Genomic DNA, 25,936 nt, shown 5'->3' on the forward strand with positions numbered 1-25,936 from the left:
ACTGAATAGGCAACACTAAAATTTAGTGATCCGAGCGTGCGACGGCAAAGAATATATGCAATTCAGAGACACAGCGTCCATGGAAATTGTGGAAGCGTCACTTCTTGTAAGTAAACATAATAATGCAATAATGATTTTAGATTAGAATAGAATAGAATAGAATAGAATAGAATACTTTATTAATCATTGAACAACTACATGTTGTAATAGATTTCGTCAGGAATAAAATTAATACATATAATAATAGAAGATAATATACAAGGAATAAATATAATAATAATAATAATAATAGTGACAATAACAATGAATATTACAATATTCAGTAATACAATATACATATTACTATTACACTAACTTATGCTAGGAGTTAATCATCATGCACTCCTCAAACTCTTTCAAACTATATAGGCAGTAGTCTAAAAGCATATTTTTAATATATCTTCTGAAATCTGTCAAATTCATTACATGCGTAGTTTGAGGGAGCAGATTAAATAATTTTATACCATTATATTTGTAACTTTGTTGTGTCTTACATAATCTAACATGTGGAGTGTCAATGCTAAACTTAGACCTAGTATTATATTCATGTATATTTCCACGTACAGTAAACAAATCAGGGTTCTCTTTTACGAACATTAAACATCTGTAAACGTATATAGATGGTACAGTCATGATTCGATATTTTTTAAACAGTTCCCTACAGGATACTGTGTCTGGTAAACCTTCAATACACCTAACCGCTCTCTTTTGCCATTTGAAAATAGAATGAGCTCCAGTAGAGTTACCCCACAATAAATTCCCATATAGTAAGTGTGTATGAAAGAAAGCGTAGTATGATGTTATCATTAGTTCATGTCCCACACTTCTTCTAAGCTTCCTCAACAGATACAGAACCCTAGTAAGCTTTTTACATAATTCTTGTGTATCTTTACATAATTCTTACATATTCATTAACGCAGAATATTAAGGCAATATATCAAAAACATTTTTTAAAAGTAAACCACGCTACGCCGTTGATGAATATCCAATGTTAAGCATATAGAAACAGATTTTCGACTACTATTCCTCAATAACGCGTCAATTAAGAAACAAATCTTGAATGAAGCACCTTTCTTTCTAGCGCGATGTCAAATTTGGTAAAGATTATTAGGAAAGTCAAAGAAGCCCTTTGGAACTTAAAATCTACTATGAATAGTTTTGTTCCGACGATACAAGACAAGAAATTAATTAAGTTTTCTCAGAAATTTTGTACAAGTCTCGTCTTGTTTCGATTTTCAAAGAATCCTTTCTCGTCTCGTCTCGTCCCCAATTTAAGAAGAGACGAGACCCTCTTACCGACTCTCATCTTGTGGGTAACACTACCATCAAGAGACTTATACTTTCATCTCAATAAATCTTAATATCACAGAAACGATATGATAGAATCGAAATGTAATTGTCATAAAAATAAACAACAAAATGGAGACATCTTAAAACTACGAATTCTTCCTTACATTTTAAAACATTTATCAGAGTTCAAGTAATTTGTCATGATTACAATAGCTGCAACTTAACAAGAAAATCCAACTGCTAATTCCCTTACAAGACACCGTACGATAATATTAAAAATATATTTCCATTATCTTTAACCAAATCTTCGAAATAGATAAAGAGACTTTTCTTAACTGCAAACGCAACGATCGTCTTAGCTCGACACTAAACACAAAGAAAAGTTACTAGTGCTCCAGTGATATTAACAGCAGCTCTTCAAAGAATTTTTTAGAAAAATTTTACTTTCACAACAATACATTTTTTTAAGTGTTAAGTAACATAATGAATGTATGTTGTAACAACTCAACGCTCTAATATCAATATCTTCGGTTTTAAGTGCTCGCATTACGGTCAAAGTGCCGCCGTGCACAACTATGAAAAGGAAAAGAAAGCATCAATTGACGTCAGAAAGAAGAATCCAAACCAATATCGTCTGCAAACGAACATGGGACCGAAAGATATCAGCAAGACTCCAGGACGTTCATCTCAACACAATGGAAGGTAAAATGCTAATATTATTTTTATTTTTAGAACTATACTTTACTAATGATTCGATGGTAGCAGAAAGCACCTGAGTCCATTTTGTGTAGGGTTAACATAACTAACTAACTAACTCTATGGCCTATGGAACCCGGAGGTTCAGTGCCGCGTTCACAAAAGCTCTCCACTGACTTCTATCCTTAGCTAATTGCATCCAGTTTCTACTTTGACCCGAGTCTGCGTTTCGCTTCTCAGATCCGGTCTGGCCAGGACAAACACGGAAGTCCACACAGATCCAGTGACTCGAGTTTGGGTCTTGCTATTCAGACCCAGTCTGATCCAGATAAACATGGAGGCACAGACAGACCCAATGGCCCGAGTCTGGGTCTTGCTACTCAGACCCAGTCTGATCCAGATAAACACGGAGGCACAGACAGACCCGGAGGCCCGAGTCTGGGTCTTGCTACTCAGACCCAGTTTGATTCAGATAAACATGGAGGCACAGACAGACTCGGTGGCCCGAATCTGTGTCTCGCTACTCAGACCCAGTCTGATTCAGATAAACATGTAGGCACAGACAGACTCGGTGGCCCGAGTCTGGGTCTCGCTACTAAGACCCGATCTGACCGGACAAACACGAAACTCCAGACAGATGTAGTGAATCGAGTATGGGTCTTGCTTCCTGTGACCCGGTCTAACCCGACCAAACACGAAGATTCATACGTGGTTAATGATGTTCACTACTCGACCATTCATTTGTTTGATTCCCGGTGCGATATTTTTAAACCAAAATACTGTGGCTTGGATATTTTAAATACAATTCCATGTTTACTCGCCCCTCTACACTAAAAAAATATACAGTAAGTTATAAAGATAGAATGTCCTCAAAGACTTTACGAAACGCTTTTTGGGCTTAGAGGTATCTTTTATATTTTAAATGATAAGTTCTACATGTTTGCTCGATTGTTCTTTGGCGATCCCTCATAAGAAAATATGTAACTCATCCTTTCTATGATTCTCAAGCGTTTGTAGTTACCTTTCAGTGCAATACTTTGACATATACATACAGAGACGTAAAGAACAAGTGAGGAGGAAATTGTAGATTTAGCGAGGAGACAGGGAGAGCAGAGGATCCTGTTTGTTAAAATTGAATGAGCAGAATCACACTTATGTTACTCATGTGCATGACAATGTTTCGTTGTGTTAGGGCAATATCGTGTAACTTCGAATCATACGTTTGCCTGGGTTCAGGGCTCGCTCCACCATATATAAAACATGTGCATTTGCACTGGGCGGCAAAATCTATCATAACTATATTATTTAAAATAAATATTTCTTTTTGAAAACATACTCCATGATGATGATAGTTAAATTTACTACTTCTATTTGAATACTACATTCATAAATCATTTTTAGCTCGCATTAGTTTGTCGCATGGACAGTGCTAAAGCAAATGGTCAAACAAATCCCAGCATGAATTGCTTGATTGTTGTCCAATACAAGAACTCAATTCTCGAACAGTAGCGAACATTTAGTTAGTTATCATTTAGTTCGTTATTTAGTAGTTCCATGTAGTAATCACAGTTTTGGTGTGAAAACTAGTCTTGTCTTTGTCACAAACAAGTTCATTATCATTGAAGGTGAAAACAAGTTATTTTTTGTTTTTAATAGATGTAGAAGGAAAATCAAGAAATAAAGGTAAAAGAGCTAGTTGCATTAGAACTGCAAACAGATATATTGAGATTGTAGCTCGATATTGAATTTTATAAATAAAAAAAAAAGATTACTATCTTTTACCTGCAGGTATGTTTTTGCCTTTCTTTCACTAATATAATAGATTATTATTTAAAGAAAAAGAAAAAAGACACAACGAGATTGTACCTAGGTATTTGTAGTGTTTAGACCTTTCTGAGTGCGAGTGTTCTTTCCATCCACTTCATTATTTATGATGGAGTAGCATACTTAAAATCGTGGCTTTCTGAAGAACGGGGGGCGGCAAATGATACCACTGCATGGGGCGGCTAATTGCCTAGGGCGGGCCCTACCTGAGTCATATCGGGTATGGTAGGACATCTGTTTCTGGGTCAACCGGTTCACTCGTTCAATCACTGGTTTCTATTCACAAAGTGAGTGATATTCCTAGAGATTCAGAAAAAAATCATAAACCAAATTTTACAAAAATGTGACTCGCGTCCTTTCTGCCACCATTGATTGACGTAGTTCCTGCGTCACAGGTAGAAGTATGTATGGCACAGTTAGGACATGACAAACAACATACAATCCGCTACTTACTGTAAAGCTGGGTTGTCACTTTAAAAGAATGTTGTAACTATCATTTAAAAAAATATAACCCAATCTTTTACCAATTTACTGTTTATACATTCTGAAACCAAAGAAGATATCTCCACCCATGTAGCACTCTAGTGGACAAATAGTGAAACTCCCGATTAAAAACGTGTATTTTGGCGCGTTTCCCCTCCCCGTCCAGAAGAATCCGTTGTTTTGGAAGCGGCGAAACTGTTTTTTTTTTCTTTATGTCAGCGGGAGGGCGATAGCAGGAGCAAGCAAGACGACCCAGAAAGTTGAACATGGTTTGACTCCTTGCAAAGATGAAAAAAAAAAAAAAAAATGTTGTATGTCTCTTTCAAGACTATGTTTACATGGAGCAATATTGACGGGTTGCAAGATTTTTTTTATGACGGCTACAAGATTCTTGCGAAGTGACAACCCAGCTTAAGAGAGACGACTTATATGGTGAGAAGCCAAAATATCCTGAACATTTACAAAATATGGAAGTAACATATGTAAATTTCGACCCGCTATGTGTACTTATGACCATCGAAATAAGAATCTATTGCTAAAATGTTTGGTGTTAGCAGCACTGAAATTACCGCCAATCATGTTAATCTTTGTTTCTACCGGTTCTCAATGGTAATACCTAACTTCTGCTCAACTAACCTCCAACAACCTGACTTCCGGTTTTAATTTTCACTCACAAATAAATGTACTTCTATTATTCTTAATAAATTGTTCCATGTACAAATTTAGGAATGAGGAACCGGAGATGTGAACATGTTCTTTCAGTGCCTCCCACTTCAGGCTTAGCAAAAAGTAATAACATATAATTATCACAAATGTAATTCTACATCAACTAGTTAATGGTTTCTTTAATCAATGAAATAAAAAGGAAATCTTTCGGTTTAACGTTCCATGATTATGCTTCTTAGGCTAACGGTAAAAACACACCGAAGATACCTCGCGATCGAGCTCGAGGTTTAAGTCGCGGTCGCTACCTCGATATTAGCACAAATACATGGATTCAAATGGGTAAGGACATGCCGAAGATGTACACTATATCGCGACCTAGAGGTCGACCGTGAAAGTGAATTAATGGTCGCAATGATAAACAACCGAGTTTGTTTTTACATCGATGTTCAGCAGCAGAAGCATCGCTGTGGCTCGTGTTCTCATTGGTTCTCCCTGAAGCGCTGCACGGAATAAAATCTTCATTTATTTAGAATTTCGTCTGCAAAGGATTGTGTATGTCTGTGCTCGAGAGGTTTTGATTATGAAAGACATATTAATAGGACTAATGAGGAATGTTCCAGCAATAAGGAAACGGGAGTAATCCGAGAAAATCCAGGGACTCGATGTTGCCCGCCATAAGCTTATATAGCCGGAATCGAACCAGGGATCCTATGCACTAGAGTTAAGAGCTTTACCACTGAGCCAGCGTGCCCCTCGAAAGGAAGGGACTGACCATTATATCAATATTAGCTTAACAATGAAATCAACCTTTCATTTACGCGAACTTCATATACAAATCGGATTACAAGCAAGGCTTATAGAGATCTCGTATTTCTAATGAGATTAGCTAACGATATCGATGTCCTTATAATTTTCTACTCTATCTATACAGGTACACTCTCTAAGCTGGAATACGCGTCAATAAATATGGAATCGAATTTGGCACCTGAAAATTAGGGATAATTCAATTAAAATATATACGTCTTTTAAATAACGAATTATCAAGAATTTTATCCAAGATACAAAAAAAAAAAAAGTTTTCCTTCAAAATTATTATATATTCTCTCGAATCTATGATACCCAATTTTCTCTTGTGTAGGCCTAAATACATACATTAAAACATAGTTATTGACATCTGTTCTAATAAACTTTATGGAATATTTCCCATCTCTCCAACAAAGGAACCGTTCTCGCCTTGCGATTTTTCATCTAACCACACAATGCTCAAATACACTATATACAGTGAAACCTCTTCTGGCCAGAGTATATACTCTTATTTATTATAAACTACATAATAATTTATAAATAATTAAAAATATTAAAACTATTAACAATAAATAATAAATATTATTTATAATTAATTTTTTCATTATAATTTAATAAAAATAACATTTATAAAAAATAAATTATAAAAATAAAAATTATTATTATTATTATTTTAATATTATTTAATAAAAATACTAAAAAATAAATTTATGAGTAATTAAAAATTAATTTATAAATAAGTGTATATATCCTGGTCAGAATTGTTTATTATTCCTTTAGTGAGTTTCACAGTCGTGATGGATAGAGTTGCAAGTGAAACCTTCTTCAAAGGACACCTTTCAATAGCGGCCATCTCCATAATACGGACAAATTTCTTTGTCCCGGCGAAACTGCATGCACTATTATGATAGAGACACATACAGTCTCTCCAACTTTTACTGACACGTACAATCCTTGTTTTACCTCAAACTTTCTAGAAATCTCTTGATAACAGAAAAATAATTATTTAGCACAGAAAATACTCTCTATAATTTTAGAATAAATCTTTAACTGATTCTGTCAACTTGTCCAGCAGTTACAAGTAAATTACGATCAGAAACGTGTGTCATTAGAATTACGAAGAGGCAACTATTGAAAACATTTTACCAAATAAATTAATAAATCTCCCGTCTGTCGTGTAATTCTACGTTTTCTGATTGCGATTAATTTTGTCTGTATTTTCAGTACTTCATAATAATGTTGCATGTTCTTACTGAGTTGCTTTTTTTTCTTTTAATACAGTTGGTAAGCGAATTAAGATACTTTTATAGAAGTATAACTTGTAGACCTATTTCAGAAAAAAATATATCACATAAGCATCATATTTTGCAGTACACCCCATACAAACACATCAGTCAGCGATACACTTTTGTGTCTTTAAACAGAGGAATTTGTCTCTCATTCGCCGAGTAATTTGAACACTAAATACAGTATTTCGATATTAGTCCATACTTATCTATATTTACTATTGATGGTCAACTCTGGAATTGAGATAATTCTGGAACTCGGAAAAATTCCGGAATTTTCTAAATTATGTTTATTTCGAATCCCGTAATGTTTGTGAATTACGGAATGTTTCCGAAATCCGGAAAGTGAAATTTTCGATTCCGGAAAATTTTGGCCATCCCTAATATCAGGTATTTACATTTGAAACCAACGTATTCAAGGTATACTGCACTCAATTACCACATTAGCATTGACTAATCTAAATCCGTGTAATGGACATCTCTCTGTAATGGACATCTCTCATATACGGGCAAATAACCATCTCCCATTGATGTTCGTTATTGCAAGGTTTCACTGTATTGCCTATGAAAAATAAATGTATAATGTATAGTTTGCGACAACGGTAAAGTATACATATTTATATAGAAAAACTCTGTATTAACATTTCAATTGGCAGGCACTGAGAACCGGGAAAATATTTTTGTTAATTTTATGGTTGAAACACCTTTCTAACCATAATTTCGTAATTTTTAAAGTATTTTTCAATTTTGCATACAAAATAGGGATATTTATTTTCAGGTAACACTTCCCTGAAATAACTAATCATGTGTTGCTAGTGAACTATAATGTCTCTAATGTGGTCAATTATTAATTAGAAATACTTCTACACAGGAGCAATTAGCAGCAATTTCGTTGAAAAATCTTCCTACAAACAAACAAACAAACAAACAAAACGAACGAAGCATACTTTTCCAGAACTCGGGAAATAAAACTTCTGCCCCACTGAATTTGAATAACCCCCTGTTGAATATTACAACTATTTAAACAAGTGGTCCGCAAATCATATACATGAATATTCTATGAAAACAATAATGCCAATTAAACGAATACTGAAGTTACCATTCCAGCGTGTAAGGCATTACTTGTAAGTTACAGGCCAAAATAAAGGTTAAAATGCCATTGTCTTTTCGTGCAAACTTAAGTAAGAAACACTATTTAATAAATGTAAATATTAGATATACACAAATGACATTAAAAAACTCTGAGTTTGAATATTTATATGGTTAATTAACTATAATCTATGTATATACATATAAATGAAAGTCACTATAGTTATGACTTTGCACCGTTTGAACCACCCAGCCTATCACGATCAAATTTTCAACATAAATGAGGTTCGGGCCTGGGGTGGTTTTTATCATTTCATTTTGACGCAGAACTTAGGAGAGGGGGATATATTTTACAATGATCGAAAATGACCCTTATTAGTGCCGAATCCATAGTTTTCGGTGTGGCCGAGATGAACAGTGATAACTTCCGATGCCGTTTAAATCCAAAATTCAGCCCCACAACTTGGGAAGGAAGATATATATAAGAATGATCGATATTGGTGCCGAATCCATAGTTTTCGGTGTCGCTCAGATGAACAGTGATAACTTCCGATGCTGTTTAAATAAAAAAAAATTAACCCCGCAACTTGGGGAGGAAGATATATAAGAATGATCGATATTAGTGCCGAATCCAAAGTTTTCGGTGTCGCTCAGATGAACAGTGATTACTTCCGATGCCGTTTAAATCCAAATTTAGCCCCGCAACTTGGGAAGGAAGATATATAAGAATGATCGATATTAGTGCCGAATCCATAGTTTTCACGGTGGCTGAGATGAACAGTGATTACTTCCGATGCCGTTTCAATCCAAATTCAGCACCGCAACTTGGGGAGAAAGAAGGGAAAGATACATAAAAAAGAATGATCGATATTAGTGCCGAATCCATAGTTTTCGGTGTCACTGAGATGAACAGTAACACGTCTGATGCCGTTTAAATCCGAATTCACCCCTTTATGTCTAAAGTAAAACGCATTCTTCCAGTGCGAAGAACGACGGATATTCTGCTAGTTAAACATATAATTAGGTGTGTATTAAATACTCAATTACAACAGCATTGAATAAGCTTAATAATACACACGTTTAAAATTTAAGTATACATAAGATATCAGAAAAAATTTGTTCAAGAGATAGATAATGAAGTGATTCCCAATCAGTGTGTAGCGCAGCCCGGGGGATGTGTCGCAAAATTTTGTAATTTAAAAATCATGAAGCATTTAATAAATACTTAGACTTAATTTTGAGAGACTGTACCAGTCAACGTCTTCACAGGCAGCAACAATGCTAAGTACTACATAGAATCACTACTTGCGACAAACTTTTTATCTTATTGTATTATAATTCATAGAGTTATTAGCCCTTAACACACCAAGCGGGGTCCTCTATGGATCCCAGAGGGTGATATTTGGTGATACTACTGCAACTATAAAAACAAATTTATTCTCGATTTTTACATGTGCCTGCATCCTTTTGGGATATCTACTACGTAATTAGATCAATGATATGTTCGTTCAAAAAATGCAAAATAAATAAATAAGTTGAAAAATTAAAATAATACTTGGGGTCCCTAGAAGACCCCAGCTTGGTAAACAACGTTGACGATTTAGGCTTCGTGTCTTAAAGGTTAATAAAAATCAAGTAAATGTGTCGCATTATCGTGAGCGCTCAATAGAGTGTGTCGTCATTTAAAAAATTGGGGACCAAGGGCGCCCATGTTGTGGTTTCCAAGGGGGACAAGTATAATCGACGTTTCAAATATAGTTTCAAATTTTGCTGTAACTAATGTAAAAATTCTATTGGGTTTTCAATATTTCCAAGTACAATTTCTTCTTAGGGGGGAGCGCCTTACCTTGCTTCCCCCTTCATGGGCGCCCTTGTTGGGGACCACTGGCATAATGATACCAAACATAATAAAAAAGAATCAAAGAAATCAGCAGGCAAATATCCAAATTTACAAAAAAAAAAAAAAAAAAAAAAAAAAAAATCTGATGATCACTTCCACAAAGTCACGACGTTCGCTTCTTGTATCACGATGATATTCCTAACGGCTATACAACTCTTGCAGTGATATTGTGTTCTCTCTACTAAAAGGTTCAAGAGATTTTGCGAGTAACTGATCCTATTCCTCACGAAGAGGAGCGCAGAGGTCTGAAATTGCCCTTTATGGCAGTTGAAGGGCTACAATTTATGTCCCGAACGCATCCCAAGCAAGATCCATCAGCTTCATATCCGAAAACATCTCTTACCTGTTAGTGTGATGGATGTTGTCATCAAGAACTTTGTCTATCAGGTTGGATTTCAAAGCTGACCTGCATTATCGTTCATAAATATGATCTCTGTTCGGATGTAGCTCTGAAAAGCCGGGCATATTCTGAAGTAATTAGTTTATGTAATTCACGTATTAACGGCACCACCAGCGAAGTTCTGTAGCTTTCCACGTCCATTGTCCAAGAGCCTCATTTCATCGATTTCCGTCAACGCAACGCAATATAATATTAGTATTTTACTTTGCAATAGCTGATATCACATACTGATTTTGAACATGACGTAAGAGACGCAAATATTGCGTTTTATAATATTTGCATCTGCATTTTTTCAGACTCGCCGTCAAAAGTTCTTAACACGTATTTTCAATTGCGATGCGGGCAGCGAATTTTGTGAAGAATGACACGAAAGAGGCCACACAATCCCTCTACATATCAGCATGTCATGACAACCACACGGATCCCCTTCTATGATACTCTGAAAATTGGATTGGGTTGGATTCAACATGAACTGGATTAGATTGGCTTTTCAGGCTCTCGTAACATACGAATTGTTTTGCGAACTGAAACTGGACTCATCTGTAAAGAATATGTTCCTTACAAGAAACGGACAGGAACGTGTCATTCGGATATCTGAATCAAACCTAATCCATTCGATAAACATAACAAAGATATATATTTATGCACAAAAAATTAGTTGCCATGGACAACGGAGTAAGTCCCTGGGGCTCATTAACCCTGTTAGTATAACACTGTTCATTGGAAAGTCAAGGTTTATGGTTTATTCTCTTCAGCATAAAACACGTTTTACAGAGGTGCTAGGTACTAGGGATAATCGGGATAAACATACTAGGGATAAACATAACGTACTTGAACAGGGATAATCGGGAGAATGTCTGGAAATTCCCTCCAGAAATCCCTCCCATCAACTTTGGGCCCTTCTGGAGTGTCCCCGGGTAAAAGTACGCAATCCAAATGCATCTCGAAAAAAAATATTAGATATAGGGAATAAGAAATGACTGTACCAAGTTTTGTATTGATAGAGGGAATAGATATGAAGGAAAAGCTTGTATACCAACACACACCAATAGTATATTTGACATTATTATCTAAAAGATTTCTTTTTAATATTGACAACAAAAACGTGGCGATAATTCTTAATATTCTAACGATAGCTTTTTCTGAACAAAGGAATCACTTTCGCCACTTTTAATTGTTATGAGAAAATGCCCGATTCTAACGAAATACACGGAAGAATCGTAAGTCTCGTAATATTCTGTACGCAACAAACCTGTACTTACTACAGTACAATGAAAGCAGGTTAAGATTCAGGTAGCTCTTCGTGTTGGACTGTTTGTAGCCACTTTTCCGCCAGTTTCTCGATTCCACGTCCATACATCGTGTTGTCCTTAGAGGCAAAGAAGTCAATCACTGCTGATTGGTGAAGCACAGGAATTTCAGGAAGTGCGTCATGGACCGAAATAGGTAGTAACCTGAAGGGGGAAGGTCAGCACTATACGCTGGGTGTGGCATCATTCGATGTCATTAAGTTCCTAATTTTTTGTTGCATTTTTCGAGCACAGTGGGAATTTGCATTACCTTGTTGCAGCAGGGCGGTTTAAGTTTACCAACTCAAGGCATTTTTTGCGAAGTGCAGCATATATATATATCCGCTTCTTCTGTTACGAATAATGATTGGCATTGATAGTAAGGTGGGTTCCTGTCACCACGGCATGGCGCGTCCTCAGGTTGCGGATCGAGGAGAAGGCCTCTAGATATAGAGGTTAGCTGCGAATATACTGAATAAGCAGTCGCGGACAGCCGACTAGGAGTGGTCCTCCAGCTTTGGGGTTTGGGTAGGGCTAACAACCTCATCCTGTAAAAAAAAGCACTTGTTCAGAAATATTCACAAAAGCCTCGGACAAGGACTGATAACTTGGCACGACCCCAGCAAAAGAAAATGGACATGAGATTTGGAACATGGAATATTAGCAGTCTTTATAGGACAGGCGCGTTAAAATCCGTAACGAGTGAGTTAGAGAAATACAGGATGGACGTAGTAGGAGTTCTGGAAGTTAGGTGGGAAGGAAATGGATCTGACAATTCCGAAAATTTTACGTTCTTTTACGGGGAAGGAAATAAAAATCACCAGTTAGGAACACAGTTTTTCGTTCATAAACGTATATTACCAGCAATTAAACGGGTTGAATTTGTTACTGATAGACTTTCTTTTATTACTCTTAAGGGACGGTGGTGTGATATTATTGTTTTAAATGTACATGCCCTAACTGAAAATAAGGATGACGATACAAAAGACAGTTTTTACGAAGAAGTGGAACGGATATTTGACCAACTCCCGCGATACCATATGAAAATTCTATTAGGAGATTTCAATGCGAAGGTAGGACGAGAGGATATTTTCAAACCGATTATAGGGAACGAAAGTCTGCATAAGGAAAGTAATGACAACGGTGTTAGACTCGTGAACTTTGCAACATCCAAAAACCTAATCGTGAAGAGTACAAAATTCCCACATCGCGACGTTCATAAATACACTTGGACATCACCAGACGGAAAAACACACTATCAAATTGATCACGTTTTAGTAGATAGAAGAAGGCAATCTAGCATAATTGATGTCCGGTCGTTTAGAGGGGCTGATTGTGACACTGACCACTACCTGGTAGCAGCGATAATACGAGAGAGGTTATCGTTGAATAAAGGTCATATTCATTGTCCGAAAAAGGAGAGATTAAATTTAAAGAAATTAGAAGAGAGCCAGGTAAGAGAGGAATACCAGATTGAAGTTTCGAATAGATTCTTGGCTTTAGAAGATTCGGAGTGCACTAGTGTTGAGGATACCTGGATTGAAATTAGAGATAGCATTAAAATTTCAGCAAAAGAAAAATTGGGACACGCGGAAATACGTAGGAACAAACCATGGTTCGACCAGGAATGCATAAAACTGGCAGAGAAGAGAAAACAGGCAAAATTACGCTGGCTACAAAATCCGAATGAAATAACTACACAAAAGTTCGCATATATCAGGCGGGAAACTTCCAAAACTTTTAGAACAAAGAAACGCGATTTTCTGAAAGCTAAAATTAAGGAACTTGAAGATAATAGTAAAAATAAAAACATACGGGACATGTATAAGGGAATCAACGAATTTAAGAAAGGCTATCAACCTCGTGCTTATATATTAAAGAAATCTGACGGTACAGTTCTCATTGACACGGATATCATCTTAAATAGATGGAAAGATTTCTTTGACGATTTGCTTAACACGCAACCAAAAACTAGTGTGCGTGGAGATAAGGTGATACACACCGCAGAACCGTATATTCCAGAACCCAACCAAATAGAAGTAGAAACCGCTATAAAGAAATTAAAGAAACACAAATCTCCGGGTGTAGATGAAATTCCGGCTGAGTTTATTTTAGCTGGAGGCGAAAAATTGTGGAACAAGATACACAAACTCATTTTCCTTATCTGGAATAAGGAAGAATTGCCATAAGAGTGGAAAGAATCAATCATTGTTCCAATTCACAAGAAAGACGACAAAACTGACTGTAATAATTATCGAGGCATTTCTCTTCTGTCAACATCCTATAAAATCCTTTCAAATATTCTGTTAGCAAGACTGAAACCATACGCAGATGAAATTATTGGAGATTATCAGTGCGCATTTAGACGAAATCGATCAACTATCGACCAAATATTTACCATTCGCCAAATACTCGAAAAAAAGTGGGAATACAATACCCCGGTATATCATCTATTTATTGATTTTAGAAAGGCGTACGACTCGGTTAGGAGAGAAACATTATACAACGTTCTTACAGAACTTGGAATACCGAGAAAGCTAATTAGATTAATTAAGATATGTTTAATGAATCCCAAAGTAAAGTCCGGGTAGGAAAATTTTTGTCCACGAGCTTTCACTTCGAAAATGGCCTGAAACAAGGAGATGCGTTGTCGCCATTATTATTTAACTTCGTTTTGGAATACGCTATAAGGAAAATCAAAGATAGCAACCAGGGCCTACAGTTGAACGGTATTCACCAGGTTATGGCATATGCTGATGATGTAAATTTAATAGGGGATGATAGGAGAACAATAGAAAGAAATGCAGAGATCTTATTAAACGCTTGCAGGGACATGGGTTTAGAAGTAAATGCAGAGAAAACTAAATACATGGAAGTGCGTCGAGACCGGAATACATCAAATTATGGATGCGTTAAAATATTAAATAATACTTTTGATAAAGTGGATAGTTTCAAATATCTAGCTCTATATTAACAGAGGAAAATCATATTCACGAAGAAATTAAATGTCGACTCAAAGCAGGGAATTCGTGTTACTATTCGGTTCAAAATCTCTTGTCGTCGCGAATTCTGTCGAGGAATTTGAAGCTTAAAATATACAAACGATAATTATGCCTGTTGTTCTGTATGGCTGCGAAACATGGTCACTTACTCTGAGGGAAGAACATAGACTGAAAGTATTTAAGAACAAGATCCTGAGACGAATATTCGGATCCAAGAGGAACAGGAATGGGGAATGGCGGAAACTTCATAACGAGGAACTACATAATTTATATGGTCTACCCAACATTGTTAGGATCGTCAAGTCTAGGAGGCTTAGGTGGGCGGGTCATGTAGCTAGAACGGAAGAAAGTAGAGACGCTTTCAAAGTCTTGACTGGAAGACCAATCGGAAAACGACCATTAGGAAGACCTAGGCGCAGATGGGAGGACAATATTAAGATGGGTCTCGCAGAGATTGGAATACAAAGTAGAAACTGGATGCAATTAGCTAAGGATAGAAGTCAGTGGAGAGCTTTTGTGAACGCAGCATTGAACCTCCGGGTTCCATAGGCCATAGAGTTAGTTAGTTAGTTATTGATGGTAAGACCGTTAGGAACGAACTGAAAGTCAATTACTCCCTCGTAGTTTCAATACATACAGAGTACGATTTTACTCGTATGCTCTAAACGGTTCTGTTTGTCGACTAGTTTTGGAAATTGACCTTTGCTCAACTACTATTTCTGCACATTCGGTTTTCGAAAAAAAAAAAAAAAAATTTCTTTTTCGTCACATGAGAGAACTCGTTTCAGAAAACGCAACATTACGCGGATTTTACAGCAGTTGTCGGCACACATCCACTTTTTGTGGTCGACTATGTGGCATCTCTTGACGGATGTCCCGAGTTCGTGAAGCTGGCGCACTACAGTGGGCTGGGACATATCGAGCTGGTTGGCAATTGTCGTGTGCTGGTGGATGGATTTTTCCTCAGTAGCGTGTTGTATGATCTCAGAATCTGTTCCCTGGGGCGGTTGAACCTTGGTTGATCTTCGATACTTTTACGACCTGCACGAAATTTGTGAAACAAACGCGTAGCCGTGTTGTGATTCACTGCACCTTTCCCTCTCGCACGACAAATATGCACTGCATCTTGTTAGCTAAGCAAATATAACAGAATGTGCTAAAGATTTCAGCTAATTGTTTCTTGCATAGTCTGTCCAGGAAGTAAAAGTACGCCTGTTTGCGAGTTTAGTATTCCTGCACCGACTGGGTGAAAAACGAGAAAGAAATTAGTCATAGTTTTGTAGTAAGAGGCATTGAAAGTCTAGAATACATTCCGTAAGAGAGCAGAAACTGTAAATACAAATAATGCATAGTTTATATCGGCATAGGCAACGTGAGGGGTTACTGCCGCAGCGTTGAGCCCGAGTTCGAACCGGTAATGTTCACTATCAGACGTTGAAGAAAATTTATTGTCATCGCCACTATTAAAAAAAAAAAAACTAATTGAAGATACTGACGAAGTGGCAATAGTCCGCTTGCCACACTACCTTTTGGGCCACTTTGCCATTTGTACTTATGGTCGGTCATGGCGTATACATTCGCCTGATGTTTGAGTTACGGAAATATTGTAAGACTTATGGCATATCTTGTGTTTATGAGTCAGGTAGGATTTAATTACTGAAGCCGACTGCTTTATGAATGGCATTTCAACTCCTTTCATCTTTCCAACAATTTCTAAAGTTTCCTCCAAAGTTACCGATCTAATGAACTATACATTTCGGCTGGGTATAAATATAAATATGCATTAGGTAGTTAAAGATTATTGTTACAATGTTCGCTCATTGTGTAGAAAGTTCATAAAATCAGTTAAATAAATAAGACTCAGTACAATCAGAATCGAACATATTGAAAACTACTAATTCAAACGAATACTACTTTAGAGCGATTTTTAGAACATAAAACATCTTAAACGTGATAATTTAAAAAGAATTACAATAACAGTAAAATGAAATTCCTGTAAAACTTTATTTCTTATTTATTTATTTATTTTTTTCAGATTTAACTGTCTTACAAGAAGAGGCCATAAGATGGATGCTGTGTATTGCTACTTCGGATGCTCCATCTTCACATTTGCTTTCGTAATTTATCTGGCATCGAATTCCATAACAACAACTGCAGCTCTATCACGCGAAAACACATTCCCTAATTTTCATCAAAGACAACTGGGAAATTGTACACATGACTCTAATGGACTGATATGTAATAAACTACATCACCAGCCAGGTGCCGAAGCTATTCAATTTATTAACCATTTTTCTCTTTCTGGAATTGTGAGTTTGACGTTTCTTGATTGTGGATTTGCAAACAATACGCTACAAACAAACTGGTTTGATACATCCAAATTATGGACAAGAGATATAAACATCATAAAACTGGAAATCAAAAACTCATTCTTAAGTCACATTCAGGACGGAGCATTTGAAAATTTTCCATCTCTACAGCATTTGATAATATTAGGAACACAAATAAAACATCTCAGTAATGGAACGTTTCGAGGTTTGAATAATTTGACTGAATTAGCCATTAGAGACAACAAAGGTTTACAAAGTAGTGATACACATGTCTTGAAACCATTAATGAACATGAAAATCTTGCAAATTCAGAATTCAATTCAAGACTATAAGATCCTTCAAAATCTTACAGGTTTTGCTCAATCTCTATCGGTACACATTGTTGATTTATCTTACAACGAACTGAAAATTATCGAAAATAAGAGTTTAACAGCATTGGATAGTGCAAAAGTCATGTATTTTAGGGATTGTAAGATTGCAGAGATTAAAGAGAAAGCATTTGAGAATTTCCAATATATGGTAACATTAAATTTATTCAACAATTCGATTGAACGCTTGCCTGAAGGATTGTTTCGATCAGCTACGTATCTTGAAGAGCTCAATCTATATGGAAATTCGCTTACTGAGTTACCTGAGAAATTGTTCATTTACAACACGTATCTTCAAACACTTAACGTAAGTGCTAATGATCTGGAAAAATTACCTACAAATATTTTTAAGGCCACGAAAAATCTCCGGAAGTTGGACCTGGAGCATAACGATCTAAAAAGGTTACCTAGGGAGATCTTTCAAGAAACACCAATGCTTGAGCACCTCAACTTGAAGAAGAATGAATTCAAAACACTTCCAGAAGGAATATTCGATAGCATTCGGGGACAAACCAACGTATTTATATACCTTGAAGGTAAGTTGCTTTCAAAATTTCCAAGAGTTGCAGAAGCGTGTCAAACTAAATCCACATAACGAATAATTTCGTTTTCCAGTAGTAAATTCATCAATTTTTAATGAGAATTGGTTGAATTTTTCTTAGCGTAACTAGTATTATTCCTATAGTGACGATACGAAACTAGTCTACAAAAATGTTACACTTGTCAAGCAGGCAAAAAATAGGTTGTAGGATGCTAATTCATCTTGTTATCTAAGCAAATATAACAGAATGTGCTAAAGATTTTAGTTAATTGTTTCTTGCATAGTCTGTACAGGAAGTAAAAGTACTCCTGTTTGCGAGTTTAGTATTTCTGCAATGACTGGTGTAAACGCGAGAAAGAAATTAGTCATAGTTTTGTAGTAAGAGGCACTGAAAGTCTAGAGAGCAGAAACTGTAAATACAAATAATGCATAGTTTATATCGGCGGAGATATCGGCATAGGCAACGTTTTGACGCTCAAATGGTGAAGAATTATCTCTCACTAGTTTCACCCTGTTCCTGAAGCTTCCTTGAAACAAATTACATATCATATGCAAGCTCATGAAAGGTTCTATACCGTTCAAATGGTGAAGAATTATCTCTCACTAGTTTCACCCTGTTCCTGAAGCATCCTTGAAACAAACTGCATATCATATGCAAGCTCATGAAAGGTTCTATACCGTTCAAATGGTGAAGAATTATCTCTCACTAGTTTCACCCTGTTCCTGAAGCATCCTTGAAACAAACTGCATATCATATGCAAGCTCATGAAAGGTTCTATACCGTTCAAATGGTGAAGAATTATCTCTCACTAGTTTCACCCTGTTCCTGAAGCTTCCTTGAAACAAATTGCATATCATATGCAAGCTCATGAAAGGTTCTATACCGTTCAAATGGTGAAGAATTATCTCTCACTAGTTTCACCCTGTTCCTGAAGCTTCCTTGAAACAAATTGCATATTATATGCAAGCTCATGAAAGGTTCTATACCAAACACATTTTTTTCCTCTCGTCTACCTTTGTGTTCTTTCGAGATATCTAGTTTTGAACAAGTTTTCGACCCATCACCTCTGCAGATAGATTAGCGCTATCCTCTATGGATACTTCTCTGTCACATAATACTACATGCAATTGCATCCTGATCTTAATTTCATTTTTAAAACCTCTCAGTTCCTGTCGATCACCAATGACCCCCTTACCTTTGCTGCACTTTTTGACCATCTTCCTTAGGCTTTAGGGCCAAAATAACACTAGCTCTAAATAGGCCTTGAGGAATATTTCCTATTACACCCATTGATTAATATCTACCTTCTGGGGTCCTTGGCAATTGAACTGTGAATACACCTCTTTTTAGAACAAAAGTTCAATCAATCAATATTTTAGGAGGCGCGGTGGCTCAGTCGTAGAGCGTTCACCTCCGGTGCTTGCGGTCCCTGGTTCGATCCCACCTCGCGCCGTGTGGACTTTGTAGTGGACAAACACCGTGCTCGTGCGTTTTCTCGGAGTTCTCCCGTTTCCTCCCACTTTCTTTATTCCACCATTTTCAATCATTTCTCATCATCACCGTCTCCTTTAGCCTAACCGGCATAACCGTGGGACGTAAAACTTAAAGATTTCATTTCATTTCATTTTTAATCAATATTTTAATACCGACAAAAGATGTACCCAATCTTGGTTATAACTGAGATTCTGATACCCGATATATCATGAATGCGTTTGATAAATAATTAAGACAGTTAGGACCTCGATGGTGCATGGTCATTATACCACACATAATAACTTTGAGTTTCTGAAAATGTTTCATGGTAATGAACAAAAGTTGTACAATCCTATGTAATTAGTGTATCACACGTTAAGACATTTCGATTTTCTATGCTTCGTTTGGAGTCTTGTGCTGTATGGGTCAGAAACGTACAGATTACGCGAAAATGATTAGAAACAACTGGAAGTTTTTGAAATGTGGATGTGGAGAAGAATGGAAAGAATAAGCTGGGTCGAGCAGAAAATGAATAAAAGGGTGTTAGAAATGGTGGGGGAGGAAAGAAAAAGATTCAGATATTATTAAGAAGAGGAAGAAAAACTGGCTGGGACATTGGCTAAGAAGGAATTGTATCATAAGGGACGTGCTAGAGGGTATAGTGGCAGGAAAGAGAGGGAGGGGGCGAAGGAGACTAAAATTAATGGACCATATCAAAACAGAGAAATCGTACGTGAAGACGAAGAGGTTAGCAGAAGACCGTGGAGTATGGAAGCTTCTTAGTTTCAGCAAGTGACTTGCCAATAATGGCAGAATACCTATGATGATGATGATAATTTGTTTTTGGACTGAATTCAAGCTATATATATATATATATATAGATATAGATATAGATATAGATATAGATAGATAGATAGATAGATAGATAGATAGATAGATATACTACAATTGATATTCTGTTTTGATTTGTGCGTCTGGATAAACTAGTTAGATGTTAATGCTAGTTTCTCACAAAATGAACAGATTTATATCATTTTTTATTTGATACACCAACAGTATCAAAAATAAGCATTATTCATTCTATAGAATTGTACTTAAATTTTAAAAAATATCTCTAAATTTATTTGAACAGAAAAATGAAATTATTAAAAACGTCTTTAATAGAAGTGATGCAATTTGCATTTGAATCTAAAATATTTCCGGCAGAAGAAAAGCATGATTCATTCAACATTTTCATCCCAATCGGTTTACCACAATAAACTAAAATGTAGCAGTAGTATTTCTTCCCACATATTTCTGAAAATTATATCTTAAAAGGTATCAAATTAAAAAAAAATAGAAAATGTCAACGAGTTAGAAGTACTTGATCACATTTTAATACAGTGAAATAAAAAGTACTTCTGAGATATATCTGAGCAATGACACAATAAACGCTTAGATGAAATAAGAACGATTATACGAGGGCTATCGAAAAAGTAAGACATTTTGAATTTTTTTAAAAAAAAGTAACAGAGTGAACAAACTAAATGTATTATACACATTTGAAAGGTACACTCTTAAGCTATTTTTCCACATAATCGCCATGCACATTACGATACTTATCATACCGTGGCACAAGTTTTTCAATACCGTCGCGGTAGAAATCTGCCACCTGCGATTGCAACTACTGGTTTATACCGGCATGCAGTTCGGCGCCAGTATCAAGGCGTTGTGTAGCGAGCCATGTCTTCATCGCTGGGAAGAGGTGCTAGTCGCTCGGCGCCAAATCCGGGCTGTATGGTGCGTGATCGAACACCTTCCACCCAAAAAACATCCAAAAGCTCTCGGGTACGCTTGGCCGTGAATGGGTGTGCGTTGTCATGAAAAGCTAACTCATTATTTCATGTTTGTATACTTCACACAGTTGGCGATGGATTTTAATTGGTTTATGGTTTTTTGCCAACAAAAACCTAATCACAAAACGCCAGCGCACATTGTAACAAGTCACAGAAATACCAGTAGAAGCGTCACGTTACCTCATGCTATCACAGCTGGATGCGTACTGAGTGTGGCAACGTTCTGACACCAAGATGGCAACTCTAGTCCATACCACTGCCGCGATTGGCCTAAACGACTGCTACTTTCTGGACAGCCCTCGTATTTAAGCAGTTCATAGAACTTCCACGTGTAACTATGAATTTGCTATTAAACTTCTGTCGTCGTTAACGGTAGTTATAATTGTAGATGAAACAAATTATACGCCAAGAAGGTTATTGATTTAAGTTTCTTTTCTATAGACTTAAGTTCTTTTTAAAAGCGCAAATGCATAAAACTTGCTACTTTATGCTCTTAAGGGGGCAGACTACTAAATATTTTTCAAAAGCTAACAAATTTTCTTTTGCCCGTTTCTCCTAAATGAAAAGAGATAATGAAATGTAACTTTATTGAATTACCAAAAAATCTAGGTTAAGGCAGCGACTACAAAAATGAACTCAACGGTAGTTGATGGCTTATCATGTCTTGGTTCCTTGTTAACTATTTTTTTAAATAATGTTTGTATTTATGTTGTAATAACTTACATAAGTTATTACAAAATAAGTAAGTTATTACAACATAAATACAAACATTATTTAAAAAGTAGTTAACAAGGAACCAAGACAACATGATAAGTCATCAACTACCGTTGAGTTCATTTTTGTAGTCGCTGCCTTAACCTAGATTTTTGGGTAATTCAAATTCTGGAAACACTGTAATTTCTATGGATGGTAACACTGATGATTCTTCTGATTCATATTTGCGGGTGTAGAATAACATTATCTATTAATGTGGTACGTTACATTTCATTATCTCTTTTCATTTAGGAGAAACGGGCAAAAGAACATTTGTTAGCTTTTGAAAAATATTTAGTAGTCTGCCCCCTTAAGTGACAAGTTTATATTTTTTAGTAAATTTTCTCGGTCTATCACCTAGCTGATAGCCCGAAAATAATTTTACCCGACTGATAACCCGAGAAAACTTACTAGAATCACATCACTGAGAAATATTAAATTATTTGCTCATGTCTATAATTTATTTACAGGTAATGAATGGGTATGCAACTGTTCTCTTTATTGGTTACAACAGATGCTACAGACGGATACAAAGATTCAGGATAACCCTTATTGTGAGTCGCCTGATGAATGCGAAAATAGGCTAATAATATCTGCCTACTTCTGCAATACTTCCACAACAACTACCCTTTCTACAATAAATACATCAGATATTACACATGAATCCACCGTGACGTCTACTCCAAACTTTACAAGCACGTTCGATATAACTGAAACAACTGCAGATGCTACAGTGACTGATCTGGTTACAACGGATATTAATAGTTCGGCGAATGATTCCTCGTCATCACCAGGGCTTTCAACAGAAGAAACGAATAATCCTAGTACACAACACGAAAACATAGCTGTTGAATGTCTTGAGAATAGTGAAATGAACAATGCGATGAAAGAATACTTAGCGGCTGAGCTGCTACGTACCAACCCACAAAGTTTCCACAACACCAACGACCAGGAAAATTCGGTAGAAAAAACCATTACGGTTGTAGTCCCCAGTTTGGAGCAAGAATTTGAACTATTTCAGCCAGATGAAGGAACAATTGAAGTACATATAGGGAATGACGATCTGGATCACGAAAATACTTTAATTTGGACAAACGGACAGAATGTTAACTGTTCCATTAACGTTACAAACGAATACACTATATCTCATGTGAGTCCTGATACTATGTATATATTTTGCATCAGTGACACTTTGAATATTACAATACACCCCATGAATTGTAAGAGTCTGAAAACAGAACCGGCATATCCATACAAAACTTGGTTAAGAAACAAAGATAAAACCAAAATTATTGCTTCTATATGTGGTATTTTGTTGGCCGTTTTAATTTTAGCAATACTAACTACATTCATTATAATACGATATAATCCTAATCTAATAAAATCTAATAAGATTATTGAAGTCCAGGAAATCGACAAAGGTAAGTTCTTGATAGTTCCGAAAGGAATTGTGAGTCGAGGACCAGACATCCCTCCACGACCAAAAGATCAACCTGTACCGAAAATCATCGTAAACACCAAAACCCAGACTTCAGTACTAGATAGTAACCATACCAGGTGTAAGTCAATAGACAGGCAATCGCACTGGAGCGAGAGTTATCTCACAATTATTGAGGACAGTAGCAGACGCCCTTCCCAACTAAGTAGCATCAGCGCGGATAGTGAACGAAGTATATTATCAAGAAAAATCGGGAATTTTTTCTCATATTTCCACCACAATTCAGATATGCCACCTTTTCTAGCACCACTAGATAGAGATGTTATACTGGCAAATCGACGAGCTTCTATGCCTACATACATTCCGTATAGAGTTATGTTACCAGATATTCGGGAGAGACTTGAATCAACGTCTGATGAGTCTGTACAAAAATAAAAATCAAACGTACTTCACACAAAACAATCACACTTCAATAAGTGAGATTTTTCACTACTAGCTTTCAAACGATATGCTACTTGCCCCTCTTTTCAATTGCCAATTTTGAGTTAAACCCCACCTGGGACCCTGCGGCAAATATTTTCACTTCGTTAAATTATGATTTTACAATGATGAAACAAGTGTTTTGGCGTTTTAGCATATCTTTCAACTTTTAGGGGTAGCAACGTACTTTATGTACACCTGCTGTAGAAAATAGGTCAAAATGTTCTATATATTTTAGCTCCTGCAAAGGCGGGGTCACTTCCGGGCAAGAAACGAACACCTGTTTTGGAACTTGCTAGAGAAGTCCTATCAGGAAATATATAGAATATCTCCTAATTCAAGGTGCAGTTTCGATATCATCCCTGGTTAGACTGAACAAATGATTATCCTTCCTTTTCCATTATTATTTGGCCGTGAAACAAACGCCTGAGATATACAACCCCTATGTACAACAGTGTGGTGTTGGAATGTATAATGCTTAGGATGTGATGCTTTAGTTTTTTTTTTTTTTAATTTCAACACTTCCAATGTACCCGTAAAAATGTAATAAAGAAATAGTGCCCATATTTTTTAAATATTCAATTACAACTGGACAATCTACATAAAATTTGCAATCGATCAGTGAAAACGTCATCTTTCTAGAGCCTGTAGTTTCCGAGATCTCATTGTCGAAAGGATTGGCCACAAACATATAAATGTAGTTTAAAAGAGCTCCAAAGATGGCAGCACAATTCATTTGCATTTATTTCGGAAAAGGCTTACTAAAGGCAAAGGCCTTTGAACAATAATTTAAAAGGATAAACTTTATGAAAAATATTTCTTTAAGTAATTTATTTAAAATACACTCTTTTAAAAATATTTGTCTTTGTTATAAACGTGAAACCACAAATAACTTATCAAATCAAAGGTAAATCAAAGCTAAGGTTATAGGTTAGAGCTCGGTCGCTCTTAATTGGTATTGTAGCATTTTAATATATATGGTGTACAACATCCCTTTAGATAACTTTGTTTCACAGTGGAGTTCCAAGAATAACGTTCCACTAAAGAGAATACTCAGATTGTTTGTTAGAAATGCGCTCCATGTTGACAGCATGCAGTAGTTCCTCGGAAGAAAGTGGATGTGAACCCTTAAAATCCATTTATATGGCCATTAGTGAACACTACTTGTATATATTGTTATTACCTATAGATATTGTTAACTTTATGGTGTAACTAATACAAGCACTATATGCATATTGGTTTATTAGGAGGAAATATATATATCTTTTTGTATATTTTGGAAACAAATAAAACTTGTAAAAAAAAGAGTTTTAATACTATGAAATACTTTTCTTAACGTGTACAATTTTTAAAAAAAATGAATGAATGAATTGTTTAACAGGTTGACTGCCATAAGCATCATATGTGGTGCTCACCTTATTTTTCTGTGGGACCATGAGCACCATACATGATGCTCATGCTCGATATCACAAATTACTAACCTATTCAGGTTCTTGAGTATCATATATGATGCTCATTGTCACAAATTACTGTGAGACCATGAGCATGACATATGGTGCTCGGCTCCCAATGATACATTTTCGGGAGAAGGAAATTATCGCGACAAAAATGTGACATGACTATCCATAATTGAGCCAAAGGTAAGAAGAAATTTATGGCATCCTGGGAGCAGTACCCTCAAATTACCTTGGCAGTCAACCTGTTAAGAACAATGATTTTTTAAAGATCAAGATTAAAGAAAAATATACTCGAAATTGCTGCAGCTATCAAAACTGAGACTTTGTATGTTCATTACAAACTAGCCCACAATTTAAATATAGCTTTTGTGATAAAATTAATTTCAGCCATAAACCACTGAAGTATATCAACTAAAATTGTTTAACATTGCTGCTGATATACTCAATATTTGTTGAAACCAGTGGCGCAACCAGATATGAGCTCGGAGGGCC

General features: G+C 36.1%; 1 protein-coding gene across 1 annotated transcript; it reads left to right on the forward strand.

The window, feature by feature from the left end:
- The first annotated feature begins 79 nt into the window (after nucleotides 1-79).
- On the forward strand, nucleotides 80-23,942 carry LOC145660775 (uncharacterized). The gene is made up of 4 exons (XM_081726181.1): nucleotides 80-106; nucleotides 2,266-2,780; nucleotides 16,804-18,002; nucleotides 22,540-23,942. The coding sequence occupies exons 1-4, from the start codon at nucleotides 80-82 to the stop codon at nucleotides 23,940-23,942; spliced, it is 3,144 nt and encodes a 1,047-aa protein (XP_081582307.1).
- Nucleotides 23,943-25,936: the final 1,994 nt, after the last annotated feature.

Source organism: Thermobia domestica, chromosome 9, assembly GCF_964235325.1.
Source record: "Thermobia domestica chromosome 9, izTheDome1.hap1.1, whole genome shotgun sequence".
NCBI lineage: Eukaryota > Metazoa > Arthropoda > Insecta > Zygentoma > Lepismatidae > Thermobia > Thermobia domestica.